At 37.3% G+C, this 18,840-nt stretch overlaps 1 protein-coding gene and 2 long non-coding RNA genes across 7 annotated transcripts in view; all 3 read left to right on the top strand.

The window, feature by feature from the left end:
* The first annotated feature begins 5,229 nt into the window (after positions 1 to 5,229).
* On the top strand, positions 5,230 to 9,892 carry LOC114897519. The gene is made up of 3 exons (XR_003794172.1): positions 5,230 to 6,136; positions 6,238 to 6,481; positions 9,815 to 9,892. It is a non-coding gene; the product is annotated as an uncharacterized LOC114897519 (long non-coding RNA).
* A 57-nt stretch (positions 9,893 to 9,949) lies between these two features.
* Positions 9,950 to 11,818, top strand: LOC114897518. Its single transcript, XR_003794171.1, has 3 exons — positions 9,950 to 10,026; positions 10,701 to 10,840; positions 11,333 to 11,818. It is a non-coding gene; the product is annotated as an uncharacterized LOC114897518 (long non-coding RNA).
* Positions 11,819 to 11,830: 12 nt separating this feature from the next.
* LOC114897517 (coagulation factor XI) overlaps positions 11,831 to 18,840 on the top strand; it is a 31,299-nt gene continuing 24,289 nt past the window's right edge. For 3 of the 5 annotated variants that reach the window (XM_029226354.1, XM_029226353.1, XM_029226351.1), the window contains exons 1-2: positions 14,068 to 14,392; positions 15,241 to 15,296. In XM_029226354.1, coding sequence (XP_029082187.1) covers positions 15,242 to 15,296 — 55 coding nt within the window. In that variant the 5' untranslated portion in view covers positions 14,068 to 14,392; position 15,241. Of the gene's footprint in view, positions 11,935 to 14,067; positions 14,393 to 15,240; positions 15,297 to 18,840 lie in introns of those variants that run through there. The other 2 variants (XM_029226356.1, XM_029226355.1) reach the window with 2 other exon arrangements.

Below are 18,840 nucleotides of genomic sequence, written 5' to 3'. Positions count from 1 at the left end.
GTGGCGGGTGGTGGGGGTGGTGGTGTGACGAATTGGGCAGTTGGGATTAACATGTATACACTGATGAGTATAAAATGGATAACTAATGAGAACCTGCTGTATAATAAAATAAAATTCAAAAACAAACAAAAAAAGGATATTGACAAATACAGCTCTGATTCTAAGGACCCTGTATTTTCAGTTTATTCTGATGTGAAATCCTCCGTTGTTTTATTTCTTTAAGAAAATATTATCTCCTAATAAAAAGAAAATATGTTCATTATGTAAGATTTATTTGGAAATTAGAGATGAAAAAATAGAAATCACCCTATGGAGATAGTAGTAATATCTCAGTATATCTCTTTCTAGTGTTGTCCTATACCTAAATATAAATACATATTTACAAAATTAAGAAAAAAAATAAAGTATACAGTTGGATGTGTGTATCCATATGCAAATACTACACCGTTTTATATAAGGGACTTAAGCATCCATGGATTGGTGTCTGCGGGAGGTCCTGGAACCAATCACTTGCGGATACCCAGGGATGACTGCACTCCCTTTTATTAGAAGGGAATAAGTTCAATGGAAATGTACGTTTCTTCCCAAATTTAGGCCACTAGTGGGTGATAAGGTTGGTAACAGAGGTCTTTAAATCTCTCCACTCCCATTATGATGACACTCCTACAATATGCTCTTGCTTTATGGAACTCATGTCTCGATATGTCATTAGAACACAGATGTTCTGCCTCTGATTTTGGCATATTTCTTCTAGAATTCTTTCATGGTTAAAGGAAAAGAGAAGCCATTCATCTGTATTAGGTAACCCAGTCATGACTCACTTAGTTTAGTGTTGGACTTTCAGTAAATTCAATCCTCCAGAACATACCTGTCAAGCTGATAACTGACACCCACTCCCTGAATTTTTATGCCATGGACAACATCTCTAGTCCCTCACTCAGTGACTTTTTAAAACTTCATTTAATAAGAAATTTTAATAAAATTGTTTTTTCAGTTTTTCCAAGGCCATAGCTGATAGAAATGACAAATTAAGAGGATGGAAGATGTATTCTTCAATGGATATCAAAGAAAGAGCTTACAAAAGCAAAGCCACCTGGGAAACACCATAGGCTGCAGCCCACTTTAATATCCAAAAGACGCCAGTGTAGACCACCCAGCCCCTAAGCTGGTCGGAAAAAGTCAGGGACACATGTGATGCAAGTAGAAAAGAGTCCCATCCTATGGTTAACCTTCTTATCTAGAAAGTGGATATACGTAGAAAATCTTGTTCCCAGATGACCTTGGATAATTGGAGTTTTATTTGTGGAAATCAGTCTTATTTATCAATTTTATGCACTTATGTTTAATCCTTTGTGTTTGTTTGAAGTGACCCTACATTAAATGTGAAATTCAATGTAAAGTAAAATATTGCTACATGTTACCTTTTGGACTAAAATCTTCATTTAGCCCCAGAATAATCTGTTACTCATATTTTAATTGGAAATTCTCCAAAACCGTGGCAGAGTTGGAAATGAGAAATTATATCATCTTCTGTAGTATGGAAATGCAGGTGCTGATTTTTTTAAATTAAAGGATGATCAAATATCCATTTATGTCCCCATTACCTGTCTTACTTCTACTCAAAAGAGGTATCTCAAGAAAAATAAATTTTAAACATGGGTGCTACATTTTATTCTAAGAATTGATGTCAGTTTGAAATATGAATGATTTTAAAGGATAAGTTAGTGGATGACTGATTCATAATGTAATTAAAGTAAAAGCACTTTTGAGTTGATGTCATTAGTGTCACTCAGGCTTTCTAACAAAATGATCCTCACGCTGTTATCACAGACTGATTTAGAGTTTCCCATACTCTGAAGAATAAACTAGAGGAGAAGGAGAAATACCAGAACGTTTTGCTCAGCTGATAGCAAAAAGTAAAATCTCTTAGGGCTACCTGGGAGTCAGCAAAAACCATAAGCATCATTGGGTCGCAGGGATTTACAGCTTAGAAATCTCTCCAGGTGGTGGACTGTTGAATTGATGTTCTATTCCTTGTCACAGACAACCAAAGAATGTCAGCTTTGAACCAGCAGACCTTTCTCACAAAGAGATACTCGGCACAGAAGGGTCAGTTTTTACCCTGGAAGGTATCTGGATCAAATGCATTTATTTCCAGCATCTAATGAGATGCTGATAGAAACATTTAACTTTGACCCCCTTTTGCTAGGAACAGCACCTTCTTTATTTTTGGAGTTATCGTGGGATATCCCCACCTTCTGTTCTCCTCATCCTTTTGCTTCCCCAAACCACACCCGCTGTAAACATGTGGTTCTAGAGGAAGCAATGGAGAGCCTCCCTCCTGCCCAGTCGCTCTCACTCTTTGAATCTCTAGGTCTTCTTTTATACAAACAGCAAAAGGAAACTCTGTTTTTAAAGGGGTCACGTGACGAGACTAGGCACACCCAGATAAGCCCCATTTTGATTAGCTCAAAGTTGACTGTTTAGTAACCTTAATTACATCTGCAGAATTGCTTTTGCCCTGTAACATAGCGTAATCATGGACAGACAGGGTACCCCAGCTTCTTCAGTTCCTGGGATCTGAGTGGGAAATCTTGGGAGACATTTCAGAATTCTGCCTACCACTGCCTCTTTCCAACCTCATTCTGATTTGGTTCTTCTGAATCTACAAAGAAATTTTTAGTTTTAATGTATTATGAGAACATATGTTTCACTGTAAGAAAAATTTAAAAGAAACACAGAAGTATATTTAAATAGGTTAAAATTGGTAATTGCACCTTTTTGGGAAACAACCTCCGAGGGTTTCTGCTGTGATTCGGAGAGAGGGTAGTTTTTCTCCCAGTCATCTTTTTTTCCTGATGAGGCCAGTAGCAGAAGAAATCTCCAATTTAAATTCTTTAACATTGCACAAGCCAGAGGATTCCCTTTTGTCGTTTGCTGGTGTACCAGGTGATACCCTGAATTTAAATGGCGGTACAGCATGAATATTTGAAATATGCTACTTCATTACAGCCAGAAACTATTTTATTGGCAACATTATCCTACATTTTTAATAAACACTCTTCTGCATTGCAGTAACATGCATTAAATATTTATTTAAGAACTAACTCCCTAAAAATCTAATTTACTAGCCAGAAAGATGTATTGCATTTTTGAAGAATAGTTAGGAAACCAAGGGGATTTAGTGGGCAAGGGATTATAGTCTTTAAATATTTTTAAAAGCACAAAAAAGAGAATAAATCATTTTGTATGGATCTAGTAGGTTAATCTAGGAATGATGGATAGAAGTGGCAAGGAGGTATATTTCAGTATATAGGGAGACTTTTTCTTAAAAATAAAAATAAAATACAATTCCCTGAACAGGAACAGGCTCCTAGGAAAACCAGTATGTTCCTTTCAGGTCTAGGTGTCCTGACAGAGAAGTCTAAACTCTATGCTAGGAGTGCTAACTTGTCTGACAAGGGGCAGATAGTAAGTCTTTTCAGCTTTGCAGGCCGTACTGTTTCTGTCACAACTACTTAACCCTGTAGGGTGAAAGCAACCATGGATAATACAGGAATGAATGAGCCTGACTGTGGTCCAATAAAACTTTATTTACAAAAACAGTCTGTGCACAGTGGTTTGTCAATCCCTGCTATGTCTTATTTCCTGAACTGGATGGGAGGAAGACCTAAAAATTGACCAATTCCCTTCCATCCTTAAAACTTCCTTCACTAGGATATAGGAAGGCATGGATACCATTTGCCAAAAGGGTCTTCATGCCTTCCAGGATGATCTATCCATTCCCACCCCTTATTCAGTTGTGTATCCAGGTTATTATATTGGAAAAGTCTAGTTAAGATTTATTATGACTCCAAATAACTAGGAATGTTATTATGGACCTTTTAAAAAATGGAAGCCTCTACATGAATTCTGTGGTCTTATTATGAAATAGTTAATATATTTAATAGCTGAACACAGGAATGGGACGTTCATAGAATATGTTGACAGGACAAAAAGTTGAAACTGTTGGCAGAAAACCAAAGTCAATATCGGAGCCAAGCAAATACTGCCTGCCTAGAGCCCCATAGGGAAAGCTCAAAGACTGGCCATTTTTAAGTGGCGAGAGACACCCTCACCTCCAGAACCACGAAGCAATTGTGTTTTCAGGTAGAGAATTTCTGTTATTCTGATGGCTTCCAAATAGTTTTTTTTTTTTCTTTAAGCATGAAGAAACTACTAGTTAATGTTCTAATTCCCTGTGTATCTAGAGAATGTAGAAGGAATTAATATTCTTATATGTGGAAATATTTAAGTGGAAGATATTTTTAAATCAAAGAGAATACTGAATGATTTAAAAATTTAAAACGGGCTTGAAGATTTTGAATATTGTTCCTTAGGGACTCTGGACTGATACTATTGCTGTGGTTTACAATAATTTTCTTTTTGTTCAAATCAAGAGGCTTCACAAGTGTTTAATTGCCATAATTACTAAGAACATAGGTGCCAAATGAACAATAAACACAACAGTAGTCTAGAGGTCTCAATTTGTATCTTGTGCCAAGTCCTTGGGTACAAAATGTACAGAAAACCCTTGCTTTCTATACTGGTAATTGTGTGCTTAGGTTTTCTATTCAGACATTTACAAGAAAATCTGTAACACCTTAAATTAAGGTTCATGTTGAATATGATCTACAACCACTAGAGTTATGTGTGTGTTGCCTTCTCTTTTAGGATGATTTCATTCAGACAAGCAGCTTACTTCATTTGCTTGTTTGCTACAGTTTCCTGTGGTGAGTGGATTATCTATAAGACATAAAGTTAAGGGTGAATGTTTCTCTTCCACTGCTCATTGATAATTCCAGCATGAAATATTACCTGTATTGCTGCACAGACCTTGCAGTCTGGGAAGTAAATTAACCCCTTTTTCATGCTAGCACTCCAAAACATATTGGAATGTGTTTATTTCAAGTAGAGTTTGATAGTTTAGTGATGTAATAAAAATTCTAAATCCCCTAATTAATGGGGCAGTTGCCAAAAATGGAATATTATCCTTCAGAACTACCCAGCCCAGACTTCGAAAACAAACTTATGGTTACCAAAGGGGAAACATGGAGGGGAGGGATATATTAGGAGTTTGGGATTAACATATACACACAACTGTATATAAAACAGGTAACCAACAAGGACCTACTGTTCAGCACAGAGAGCTCTACTCAATATTCTGTAATAACCTATATGGGAAAAGAATCTGAAAAAGAATGGATATATGTATATGTATAACTGACTCGCTTTGCTGTACACCTGAAACTAACACAACATTGTAAATCAACTATGCTCCACTATAAAATAAAAAATAAAAAATAAACCACTACCCGGCCCAAATTGATGATTTACTTCCAGAAGGGAAACTGATTGAATTTGCTCTATGCGTTTTATTTGGACAGCTTGCCACTGAAACATTTATAAAGGAATTGATATGAGAGGAGTCAATTTCAATGTATCTAAGGTGAGCAGTGTTGAAGAATGCCAAGCAAGGTGCACCGATAGCGTTCACTGCCCATTTTTCACATACACCACGCAAACCTTCTTCAGTGCAGGGCACCCGTGAGTAAAATTCACAGTGTCTGTTCTCTCTCATGGTGTTTTTAGGATTTAATTGTATTCTTCATAACCTTTTTTTTTTTCCCAGCTGAAAACTGGACAGGGCTTTTAGATCTAACCACCCTTCTTATTTACTCAATTTTGGCGCCATTTCTCCTGAAAAGAGTAATTTCCATTTGGTCTGCAAATTTCCATTTGTGCTTGCAGAATGAGGGTTCAGCAAATAATGCAGAAGAATGGCTCCCACTGCATCCTCACCTTAACCCTCCCTCTGCAGAGGGGGGATGTCTATTTGATGAATAACACAGAACCCTAACCCAGTCACCACCAAGGTCTTGCTTTGTTTATTTTCCACTGACCATGGATCATTTTCAACTGGAAATGGGCTTCTGCAGGTACCTGGAAGTTTAGGAAGCAAAGTAACCTCTGCTTTTCACATTCAGGAACAACTGCCTACTAAAGTACAGTCCATGAGGGACACCTACTAGTATAAAGGTGCTGGCTAACGTGGAATCTGGATTCTCACTGAAGCCCGGTGCAGACTCAGAAATTGGTAATTGTATGGCTCCTACTTCACTCTGTGATTGTAGTAGGCAGAAAAAGAGCCCCCGAAAGACATCCACATCCTAATACCTGGAATCTGCTACCTTACAGGGCAAAAGAGGCTTTATTAAATATGTGATTACGTTAAAGACTTTGAGATGGGAGATTATTCTGGATTATATGGATGGGCCCGATGTAGTCACAAGCGTCCTTATAAAAGAAAGAGATACCAGAAGGGACAGAGTCAGAGAGAGAGAGAGAGAGAGAGATTTGAAGAGGTTACACTTCTGGCTTTGAAGATGGAGGAAGAGTCCATAAGCCAAGGAATGCAGGTGGCCTCTAGAATCTGGAAAAGGTAAGGAGCCCTGTTGGCCTGTTGATTAAAAAGCCCAGTAAGACCCATTTCAGACTTCTCGACTGCTGATCTCCAGAACTGTGAGATAATACATCCGTGTTGTTTTAAGCCACTACATTTGGGATAATTTGTTACAGCAGCCATAGGAAACTAGTACAGTGACACTGTAGAGAAAACTATAGGGTCATTTCTTGGCGGTGTCTGTTATCTAGTGAAATGACTCTAGCATAATGAATCAATGAAACCCTGTAGTCTCAGACACAGAGGTAATTTTAACTGAATTATCCAGAAACTTTGCTATGATATTCTACCTTATTTAGCGTATCAGCATGTCAATGATAACATGTTATTGAAGCCAAATAGCCAACAGTCACTTCTACATAGTTGTCAAGTGCTGACCCTGTGCCAGGCCCTGAATGGGGAGCTCCTGGGAAGACTGGGAAGTTGGCAACTGTGCACACCTTCCCCAATCTGTTCCCATCCTCCCCAGACACACCTCCTCCACAGTGTGTTCCAGATTCATTGCTTCGAATTAACTGATTATTTAATTTTTTAATATTCAGATTTGGTTTTTTTAAAAAATATAATTTCTTTCTCTTTATTGATATTCTCTATTTGGCGAGACATTGTTTTCATACTTCTCTTCAGTTCTTTAGACGTGGTTTTCTTTCGTTCTTTGAACATATTTAAAATAGCTGATGTAAAGTCTTGGTATAGTAAATCCAATGTTTGTGCTTCCTCAGCAATGGTTTATACTGACCTTTAATTCTGTGTAGGGGCCATAGCTCCTTGTTTCTTTACATGTCTCATAATTTTTTGTAAAAAAAAAACAATCAGACTTTTTAAACACTAGCATGTGACAACTCTGGAAATCAAATTCCCTCTTCCTCAGAGATTTTTGTTGTTACCATTTTGTGTTGTTGTTACTGTTTGGTGACTTTCCTGAACTGTGTAAAGTGTTTAGTCTTCGTTATACATGGCCACGGATGTCTCTGCTTGGTTTTCTTCATAGTTAGCTAATGATGGGACAGAAGTTTCCTTCAGTGCCTGGAACCAGTGAGTTTCCCAGCCTTGAACAAGGGGCTTTTTGTGAGTTAGGGCATGCCTACATTGCCTCCGCAGGGATTTTGCAACTTTGCCCTGGTCTCCACTTTCTGCTGACACAGAGCTCACAAAGGTCAATGTCAGCCAGCTCAGGGCTTCCTCAGATCTCTCACAGGCTTGTGCACAGCCTCGGTCATGCACGCAGTCAGCTCTATACATGCTCATGGCCTTCTAGATGCCCAGGAATATGTCAGAGATTTTCAGGCTTTCCCTGGTTTTCTTTTTAAGATTTTTATTGGCTTGTGGTTTGTCCCAGCTGTTATTGCTGTCTTAGGCAGCTACAATGTTGTGTAATGGCCATACTTGTTTTTTGTGACAAAAACTTCCAAGGAAAATGCTGTTAACACTGAGGAAGCTCTGAGTCAGGTGAAAGAAACTCAATCCTTGGGAGTGGGGTTTTCCTGAGAACTTCCACACAGTCAAATAATGACAATGATCTGGGGACAGAGCTTTGGGGCAGCTCCAGCTCCGATCTGCCCCCTCCTGGGGCTGTTAGGCTGCTGGATTTCCCCGTGATTGAGGGTGTTTTCAAGGCTTCTGTGGAGCTGGGGAGAGGGGCTGGGAACAGGGCAAGTTAAAACCCCACAAAACTTGCTATTCTTATTGAGATTCAGCTGGTTTTCTTGAATAAACTCTCCCTGGACTTTTATAAACCTTTGGTTAATTCCTAGAGTTCTGAAACAACGTTGATTTTGACAATTCTGCCAGCGCTCTCGTTACTTTTATGGAGGAGAGGATTTGGGGAGGTCCTTACTCTGTCATTCCCACTAACATCCTGTAGTGCTTTTGGTAAACGAAACAAATGAAAAACAAACTAGCTTTAAAAAAGAACATGGTCTTTGGAACAAGACAGCCCTTGTCCTTCTGTCATCTGGACAGGTCAGACTGTGACTGCACTTTCTATTCAGCTCTGTGTTCCACATTTTGTGTGGAGCAACAGACAAGTGGAACACTTCAAAGGAGAGTAACCCGAATGGTGAGATATCCAGAAATCATGGAAAATAAGATACAGTTAAAGAAGCAGGTTCTTTAAACCTGAAAAAGAGTCAGGATGACTGTTTTAAATTTTTGTTTTTGAAGGACTGTCACTGGGAAAAGGATTAGATTAATCTGCGTAGTTTTATAAGGCAGATACTACTATGATAAAAATAAGAAAAAAATTCCAACACCTGCAGTGATCCACAAGTGAGCCTTGTCATGAGGTAGTCAGCTCCTTGTCACTATAAATGTCTTAAATAAATGTTGAACAACTTGTCAAGGGTATCCTTGAGAGGATGCAGTTATAGGTAGGTATGGATGACCCATAAGTTCTCTTCCAGCTTCAAGAGTCTGGTGTTTTTTTTTTTTTTTTTTGAAAAATATAAAAAACGATTTAATTAGTTGAGTTCTAATTTCCTAAACTGCCCATCTGAAGATATTATGTTATGGTGAACACTCCCAAAATATGTCCAAGGGGAGCCTGGACACTGGTGGAAATTAAACTATTTGTAAATAAATTGTTCTTTGTGGAAAATGCTCACTTACATTTACTCAAAGAACAAAATATTCTTCTACTGTCAAAGGTTTGGTTTTTTTCAAAAATTATATATGTATACTTTTTCCAGTTTTATTGAGATATAACTGACATACAATTATAAACTTATACATGCATAAGTTTAAAGTGTACAGCATAGTGTTTCGACTTATATGTGTTGTGAAATGATCACTGCTATAAATTTGGTTGGCATCCATCATCTCAGATACACACACCAAAAAAAAAAAAAAGAAAGAAAAAAAAAATTTTTCCCCCTAATGGTGAGAACTCTTAGGATCAACTCTCTTAACAACTTTCAAATATACCATACAGAAGTGTTTTTTATGGGTGAATAATATTCCATCATATATATATATATATATATGATGGAATATTTTATATATATATGATGGAATATTTTATATATATATATATATATATATATATATATATATCTCACAGTGTCTTTATCCCTTCACCTGTCAGAGGAAACATCTTAAGTTTCCATGTCTTGGCTATTGTAAATAATGCTGCCGTAAACATGGGGGTGCAAATAGCTCTTGGACACAGTGTTATTTCCTTCCAATATATTCCCAGAAGTGGAATTTCTGGATCATATGATAGTTCTGTTTTTAATTTTTTGAGGATTCTTCATACTGTCTTCCATAGTGGCATTTGTTATCTCATATCTTTTTTTTTTTTTTTGCGGTACGCAGGTTGTGGCCTCTCCCACTGCGGAGCACAGGCTCCAGACGCGCAGGCTCAGCGGCCATGGCTCACGGGCCCAGTCACTCTGTGGCATGTGGGATTCTCCCGGACCGGGGCACGAACCCGTGTCCCCTGCATCGGCAGGTGGACTCTCAACCACTGTGCCACCAGGGAAGCCCTCTCATATCTTTTTGATAATCATCATTCTAACATGTGTGAGGTAATATCTCATTATGGTTTTAATTTGCATTTCCATGATGATAACTGAGGTTGAGCACCTTTTCATATACCTTTTGGCCAGTCATTCTCTTCTTTGAAAAAATGTCTATTCGAGTCCTTTGCCCATTTGACAATTAGATTATTTGGTTTCTTTTTTTTCTCTTCTTGGATTTTGAATTGTGTGAATTCTTTAAGTATTTTGGATATTAACCCCTTATTAGATAAATGTTTGCAAATATGTTTTCCCATTCTGTAGGTTGTCTTTTCATTTTGTTGATAAAAATACTAATTTTAAAATTATTTTGAATATGTAAAACAAAAACTGAAAGATAAGAGTGTCTAGGCTTTCAGAACATAGGCAATAAGAGGGAATTTGAGAGATTTTTATGGAGATGAGAGGATGGCAGAGAAAAAGAAAGTTCTTTGGTCAACCTAAGGCTCTAGGGTGGTCCCAATGCTGCATCAGAGCCCAATACAGGGCTCTCTCTCTCTCTCTCTCCTTCTCTCTCTCCTCTCTCTTCGTTTGTGTGTGTAACTCTACCTTCTCACCTTTACTATTTTTATCCAAAGAAATGACCTTAATGTAAAAGTCATCATTCTCATTTAAGACTGTAGTCTTACTTCTCTATTTATTTTATTGCCTCCTTCTGAAGTTGTACATTGTTTACCTCATAGGGAAAATCCAAAATACCCTACAAAAGACAGATGTTCCTTTGGTATCAAATGAAGAATGCCAGAAAAGTTACAGAGATCATAAAATAACCAAACAGATGATCTGTGCTGGCTATAAAGAAGGAGAGAAAGATGCTTGGAAGGTAATGCATGGGATTATGAAAACACATAATAGGCCACTTGAGAAAAATCATTTCAAAATATATTTTTTCCAAGAGTACTTCACTATAGTTTTCCAAATAATTCAGAACCAAATAATCTGAAAACTTCACAAGAAGTCTTTAACAAATTGAATATACACATATAATTTTTATATATTATATATTATACATCTCACAATCTTTGCAGGAGCATGCCATATCTAAGGGAAGACAATTGTAATACAATAATTGTGCTAAATATAAGAGCATTAGATTTATCTCACCTTGGGTGATGATGTCAAAATTTCTTTGTTGGAATGAACAGAAAATGCAGCCATACGCTACTGACTTAAGTCACTTTCACCCCATTCAACAGCTGAGGCACAGGAGTATCTGAAGAACTGAGAAATTTTTTGTGTGTGGTGTGACTACAGAATTTTAAAGGCACATCTGTCATAACCTATCATTTTATTTTTTCTACTCACTGTGACACAGGGTGATTCAGGTGGTCCCTTGGTTTGTAAACACAATGGAATATGGCATCACCAGATGGGGCAAAGGCTGTGACCGCAAGGAACAACCAGGAGTCTACACCAAAGTTGCTGAGAACATGGACTGGATTTTAGAGAAAACACAGGATGGCGATGGTCAGTCTTTGATGAAGTAGCCAGCTTAGAGCATTCGTTTTACAACCTGCGTTCAATTCAAGTGCTGAGTCTTGGGGTCCTCATCTGCAGAAACGTGGGGAGTGGTGTCTACCTCCTGTCCTTGTCATAAGGGGAAAAAGGGCCGAAGCATAACGCTTTCAACTTTCAGTAGTAATGCTGTAATGGGAGAGAAAACAACTGAGGATCTCCACGACTGTTTGTTGTGAAATAAAATGGCAAAAGAGTGTGATTAAAAAGTGTTTTCTTCTGATAGTGAAACAGACTGGAAGATATGTGACTCCAGATTCTAGCACAGTGCCTGGGATCATTCTAATCTCACCATCTCCTCTGGGTATCAGTCTATCTCAGAGATACTAAATTCTCCTCTCGACCTCACCTGCGTGGTTGTTCATACCTACTACTGCCTGCCTCACTTGAGGTGAAAAGCCGGTAAGCTTGGATTTTGTTCTGCCGGGTGGAATCGAAGAAACCTGTGTAACATGCACTTTTGCAAGGAAGAGGTGGGTTATCTGAACCTAGAAGAATAGTATAGTGCACCTTTTTACGTTGGCCTCCTACCTTGGGGCTAAGCTTCAAATTTACCTTTTCCTTACTGTCTCTTTCAGTAAGTTCTATTTCCCCCATACGTCCCTTCCTGTAAGAGCTTTGAAAGGACCTGCCAGTGTTCCCGATCTGGGGTCATCTTTCTACATAGGCATTTGGCCACCAGGCACTGGCTATTCCACACCTTCAGAAACTGTTCAGATAACGGCAACGTTATGATAGACATAAAATGAGATTGTCTCTCTCTGTCTCCAAATATTGAAATAAGCCAAGTAAACTGGCAACACTTTCTAGATTTGGAAGATCACACTCATATCAGCAATACTGTCCCTGAACAAAACACAATATTTCCTCTGGTACCTATAACTTCAGCAAGCTCTGAAATGGGGACTGACTTGTAATTTTATTCTTCTCTTTGTCTTCAGAATATTTTTTTTAAATCATGACTCCATTTATAAACCTAAGATCTTGTTTTGCTTTTCTCTGGAAAATATGAAGTCTTCTCTGAACCGTAACATCTTTCTCTAAAATTTATTTAAATCAAACGTATTTTAAAAGGTTGTAAATTTTTTATTTCTTTTAGGTTTTCAGGGGACCACATAGAGATCCTTAGAGCTAGTTATTGTTTAATGTTCTAAGCGAGGACCTGAAGTTTGGAGAGAGAAAGCAGCTTGGCCAGGGAAGCACGGGTAGCTAGCATAAGTGCAAGAGTCTGGTTTCTGCTTAAGTTACATGACCAATAAACTAATGAAAGATCTGGGTAACAGAGGACATGCACCATCCTGATTTCCATAGAGTCCTTGTTCAAGGTCCATGGGAAGGCTCTGAACAGAAACATAATTAAGTGAAACCCCACAAAGTATTTCACAAGCTTTCCTCTCTATGAACTGCAACAAGTCCTACCACTAGGAGGTGCCCTTATGGACAAAGGGAACTGACCTGCTGTCTTTGGATTGCTTGTCACTCAACAGCTAGACAGTCACTTCTTAGCTCTCCATTGGTGTCTTAGTGCACTGAGATCTAAAGAAAGTTATGTGGACTTCCCTGGTGGCACAGTGTTTAAGAATCTGCCTGCCAGGGCTTCCCTGGTGGCACAGTGGTTGAGAGTCCGCCTGCTGATGCAGGGGACGCGGGTTCGTGCCCCGGTCCGGGAAGATCCCACATGCCGTGGAGCAGCTGGGCCCGTGAGCCATGGCCGCTGAGCCTGCGCGTCCGGAGCCTGTTGTTCTGCAACGGAAGAGGCCACAGCAGTGAGAGGCCCGCGTACAGCCAAAAAAAAAAAAAAGAATCTGCCTGCCAATGCAGGAGACATGGGTTTGATCCCTGGTCCGGGAAGATCCCACATGCTGTGGAGCAACTAAGCCTGTGTGCCACAACTACTGAGCCCACAGGCCGCAACTACTGAAGCCCACGCACTCTAGGGCCCGCATGCGGCAACTACTGAGTCCATGTGCTACAACTACTGAAGCCCACATGCCTGCTCGTGGTCTGCAACAAGAGAAGCCACCACAATGAGAAGCACACACACCGCAACAAAGAGTAGCCCCCGCTCACCGCAACTAGAGAAGCCCGTGTGAAGAACCAACACACCCAAAAATAAAAACTAAAAAAAAAGAAAGCTATGAAAATCACATATTTTTCCATTTTTCAAAAGAATTTTAAAGTCTAAAGGCATTCAGTGTTTGCAAGTGGGATAAAAGAGAGCTGGGCTCATTAGAACGAATCCTACCTTCCTAGGCCTCTGAGGAGGTAACACTATAAAAATGGAAACTGTGATTGCAGAAGAGCAGGGCATCTACAATCGGCCCCTTACTTATGACCCACTCTGTAACCCCCGAACAGCTGAGTTTCATTTCTCTGCTATTCTGAGCATCAGCAAGTCCATCAGACTTCCCTTGTTTTCTTTTTAAATGGTGAGACTCAAGTTAGCCTGGAATTAATGATTAACAGTTGCTATTTGAAAGTGTGGTTAAGTGCAGCTTTGGCCAGCAGGCATCCTAATTGTGAGTTTGACCAACTGCTAAGGCACATGGGCAAATTCAAGTTCTCTAAGTTTCTCTGTATGTCACTTGTTTGAATGCATAGTAAAATAAGAGAGAAAAAATTAATGTATTCAAAAAGCAAGCACCTCTACCAAGGTATGTGTTTGATATGCAAAGATTTTCAGGACTTTCACAGGCATGCTGTACAAAGAGACGATGTTACATCACACTGGGAACCAGTAAAAGTAAATATTAAAGTTAAGTGAACATTACCTGCAAAATCTCATTTAGAGGAGGATGAAAACCATTTTGGAAAAAGAAAGACATTCTTATTAAGAATTGCAGCAAACAAGGACTTTCAGGTATGATTTCAAAAATTATTTAAGATTTCCCTCAAGCAATTATTCCTTGAAGTGCCTTTTTCTATTGTACCATGGGGTTTTAAAATTTTTTTACAATAGACAATGATTGATTTTTAAAATGTGTCTGATTTAACATTTTGGAGGTTTTTAGTTAATAACCATAAGCAATGTGGGAGGAGATGCAGAACGGAAGAAGAGTAATAGTTTGTACTCAATAGCAAGTATTTTACAAATTAAAAAGATTTTCAAGAGTAATATGAACAAATCAGAAGACTTGATTTGTCTCATAGCAGGTTTTTCATAGAGCTGTCAGTTCAGGGCTTTGTGGGGATAAGTACATGTATGAGTGACCAAGACAACCTAGGAATAGATTTGTAACATAATTTTTAAATTAGAAAATTTTGTTAGTAAAAAATCATTTATAGCTTCTTTGACAGATTTAGAAAAGAAACCTCAAAGATGGAAAGAAAGGAAATGAATTGAAAGAGAAGAAAGAAATGGAAAAATTGGGATGGGGAGAGAGTCAGATGATGGCAGTGAGAAATGTCTGATTAATAGTGAGCTGGAGGCCGAGGAGAGGGAGGGAAGGGAGGAAAGTGAGAGGACCCTTCCCTTTTAGCCCTTGGTCCTTCCCAACCATGAATGTGTTGACCACTGCACATACGACCATGCTGAGGAACGCTCTAGGCTTGGGGAAAAATAAAATTCAGCTTACGAGAGGAGCTCTGTGAACACTACTGAATTAACTACTCCTCTCCCTCCGTATTTCTTGTAAACTCTGATATCAGTAAATTAACTATAAATTCACATTTTGTGTTCTAAACACATGTACATTTTTCTTTTTGTAGGATGACTTTATTATATCAAATGGTACATTTCATTTTATTTGCCTCAGTTTCTGGTGGTAAGTAGAGTTTTATCTTTAGTATGGACTGGGAATAGCTTGGTTCCCTGACTTGTGATGAGAAAACAGAAGGGTATAAGCCCAGAGAGGAAAATCACACTATTGTTCAAAGCAGGGAAGGAAACTGAGGTAAAGGAATTGTTCATGATACTAAGAATCTATGTCTATCTATATCTATATCCATATCTATACTATGTTTATGTCTAAATCTATATCACACATTTAACTGATATTTAAGACCAATATTAAAAAGCAGAAATCTTGACTTGCCTCACTGATTAGTCAATTTTCCATAAAGCAGTCAGTTCAATGCAACACACACACACACACACACACACACACAGAGAGGCAATTTTGGACTGAAAAATGTCCCCCAAAATGTCCAAAAATGCAAATATTCCTACACAGTTTATGCATTTCAATAATTTAATCACTGCTGTGAATTCTCCACTCTACATCATGTCCACTAAGTTTGTTTATAAATTACTTAACCAATATTCAGAAGGACATATCAGTTCAAGTATTTTTAGCCCTTATATTTATTCTTTATTTAAAATGAAAGTTTAAGCATTCCTTTAAAAAAAAAGCCTTACATATATTACATTTAATTTCTGCTACTCTTGTTAGCATTTAATGCACAGTAAACTTTTTTTCTGGCATATATGGAAAATGGTAAATCTAGGTAGAGATTTAAAATAAAACACTACAGTTCATAATTTCATTTTTCTTTGTGACAAGATTCTTATCCAGGTTATTATATTCCTTCATTGTCATCATTATGAAATAGTATTGTTATTTAATTGATAGGTCAGTAGTAACTCAATGGACATATTTTGAACATTGGACCCAAGAACTGCATCTCTACATATATACATCCTTTACATACGCGTATGGAACATTTACAAAAATTGACCACATAAAAGGCCCTAAAGCAAGTCTCAACAAATTTTAAAGGATTAAAACTCTACAGAGCATGTTATCCAATCACAATAGAATTGAGATAAAATGTAAGAAAAGACAACTGGAAAATCACATTCAAAATTAAATAATACCCTTTTAAATAAATATCAGTCAAAGAAGAGATCACAATGGAGATTAGAAAATGTATTGAACTGAATAATAATGAAAATATGGCTTATCAGAACTTTGGGACATAGCTAAATTGGTGCTGAAGTCAAGTGTGTACACTTACATGCATATATTAGAATAGGGAAACTGTAAAAATTAATGATGTAAGAATCCAGTTTAAGAAGATGGAAAGAGAATAGCAAATTAAATGCAAAAAAACTAGAAAGAAGAAAAAAATAAAACAGCAGAAATTAAGTAATTGAAAAACAAACATATATTAGGGAAGCTTAACTAAGTCACAGTCTCCAAAGCATTTTGTAAGGCCACTGTGATCTTGATACCAAAACATGACAAGGACATTGAGACAGGGATATTATGACATTTTGACAAATCATAGGCCTTTTTTCCTTGTGAATGTAGATGCAATTATCAGAAACAAAAGAATTACCAAACATCACCCAGCAGTATGTTAAAAGAAACCCAAAAAGGATGATTACATTGTGACAAGTTTGGGTTTATTCCAGGAACGAAAAATTAGTTTAGTGTTCAAAAATCAATGGATGAACCACTTCTGGGTATACATCCAAAAGAAATGAAAGCAGAGTCTCAAAAAGATATATTCATAGCAGCATTATTCACAATAGCCAAACAGTGGAAGCAACCCAAGTATCTGTCAACAAATGAATAAACAAAATGTGGTATGCACGCATTAATAATGAAATATTATTCAGCCTAGAAAAGGAAGGAAATTCTGACACATACCACAAAATGGATGAACTCTGAGGATATTATGCTAAATGAAATAAGCCAGTCACAAAACAACAAATACTGGATGATTCTACTTATGTAAGTTATCTAGAGTAGTCAATTTCATAGAGAGAGAAAGTAGAATGGTGGTTGCCAGGGTTTGAGGGGAGGAGGGATGGGCAGTGTTTAATGGATGTAGACTTTCAGTTGGGGAAGATGAAAATGTTCTGGAGACATATATGTTACTACAATAAAAAATAATAATTTAAAATACATGCAGAAAAAATATATAATAAAATTCCACTTATGATAAAAATTCTTAGCAAACTGGAATTAAAAGGGAAGTTCCCTCTTCTGTTAAAGGATATCTTTAAAGAAACAAACAGACAAAAGTCTAAACCAAAAATCTTCACGAAAGCTAATAATAGTGAAATAGTAAAAGTTTTTCCTAGGAATTGATAATAAGACAAGAATACTCACTATTAATTACCTTAAACATTATACTGGCCTAGTCACTGCAATAAGAAAAGAAAAGAAGTAAAAGGTAAAGGACGAGAAAGAAACTCTCATTGTCCATGGATGATATGATTGTGTCCCTCAAAAAGTCCAAAATAACCAACACATAAATTAGTTGAGCCAGTAAATTATATGAGCAAGAATTCTGGAATACAAAGTCCATATGCAAAAACAGGCACTTTCTAGTTCACCAAAAACAGATTAACCAGTTTTTACTGGCACTAAGAAGCTGTGTTTGGATTTTGAAAATCAATCTGCCTTGTAAATTTAAATGATCCAATTAGTAGGTGGTATATTTTAAGAAATACAGCACCTATATTAAACATGTAAAATCTGTTTAATTTACCAAATAAGTAATAAGCTTCTTAAAAGTAACATTTTAATATAGCATGCTTGCTTTGCACTAAGAGGTGGGATTTCCTTGGTCAATGGGACTATTTCGAGGTGCGAATAGACCCTCTATTAATGGAGGCTGCCGTACAGCTTCCTTAGAAGCAACACAGAGCCTGGGGAGAGGAGGAAGATTCTGTTCACCCTCAGGTCATTCTCAGGGAGCTGCCAATTTTGGAGAAAATCATGTTATATACAGAGGTTATTATAGATGGGTAATACAGAAGGCATATGGGGTGGATTTTTGAGGAGAGCTGTGGCAGGATCCTTGACTCTCTTCTCCCATGTATCCCTTGGCAGTTTAGTGAACTGGACTCCATCCTCAGAATAATGTTTTAAAGAAATAGTGAAAATACATAGGATTACCAAACAAATAAACTATATTTAAATATAGTTAGTTAAACTGTAAAAAAAAATTTATATAGAAATAGATGTGCTTCTTATTAACACTTTATGTAGTAAGATTTAGTGGTGGGTCTAAAACTGCATAGTAATTACCATCAAACTAGGAATGAGTGATAATGATATTTTGAGATATCTGCAACTATAGTGTTTTTAAATATGCGATTTTTATTATGACAAAGGCACAGATACTGTGAACCCTAATGCATTTTTTTCTTACATTAATAATGGAAAGATATGCCATATTTTAGTTAGAAGCTAGGGAAAATAAAGATGAAAATTTCCCCCATTTAAGTCCATGGACTGTATAATCCTATAAGCCTTAGTGATAATTTCTACTGTTTTTTACCTATATACTTTCCCACATATTAATTGGTATGTTGGTTATTACTACAATAGAAATTAGTTATTTTTAATTTTA

Source organism: Monodon monoceros, unplaced genomic scaffold (genome assembly GCF_005190385.1).
Source record: "Monodon monoceros isolate NGI ecotype Baffin Bay Population unplaced genomic scaffold, NGI_Narwhal_1 Super_Scaffold_17, whole genome shotgun sequence".
Lineage (NCBI taxonomy): Eukaryota > Metazoa > Chordata > Mammalia > Artiodactyla > Monodontidae > Monodon > Monodon monoceros.
Note: the sequence above shows the minus strand (reverse complement) of the source record. Positions and strands in the feature narration are given on the sequence as shown.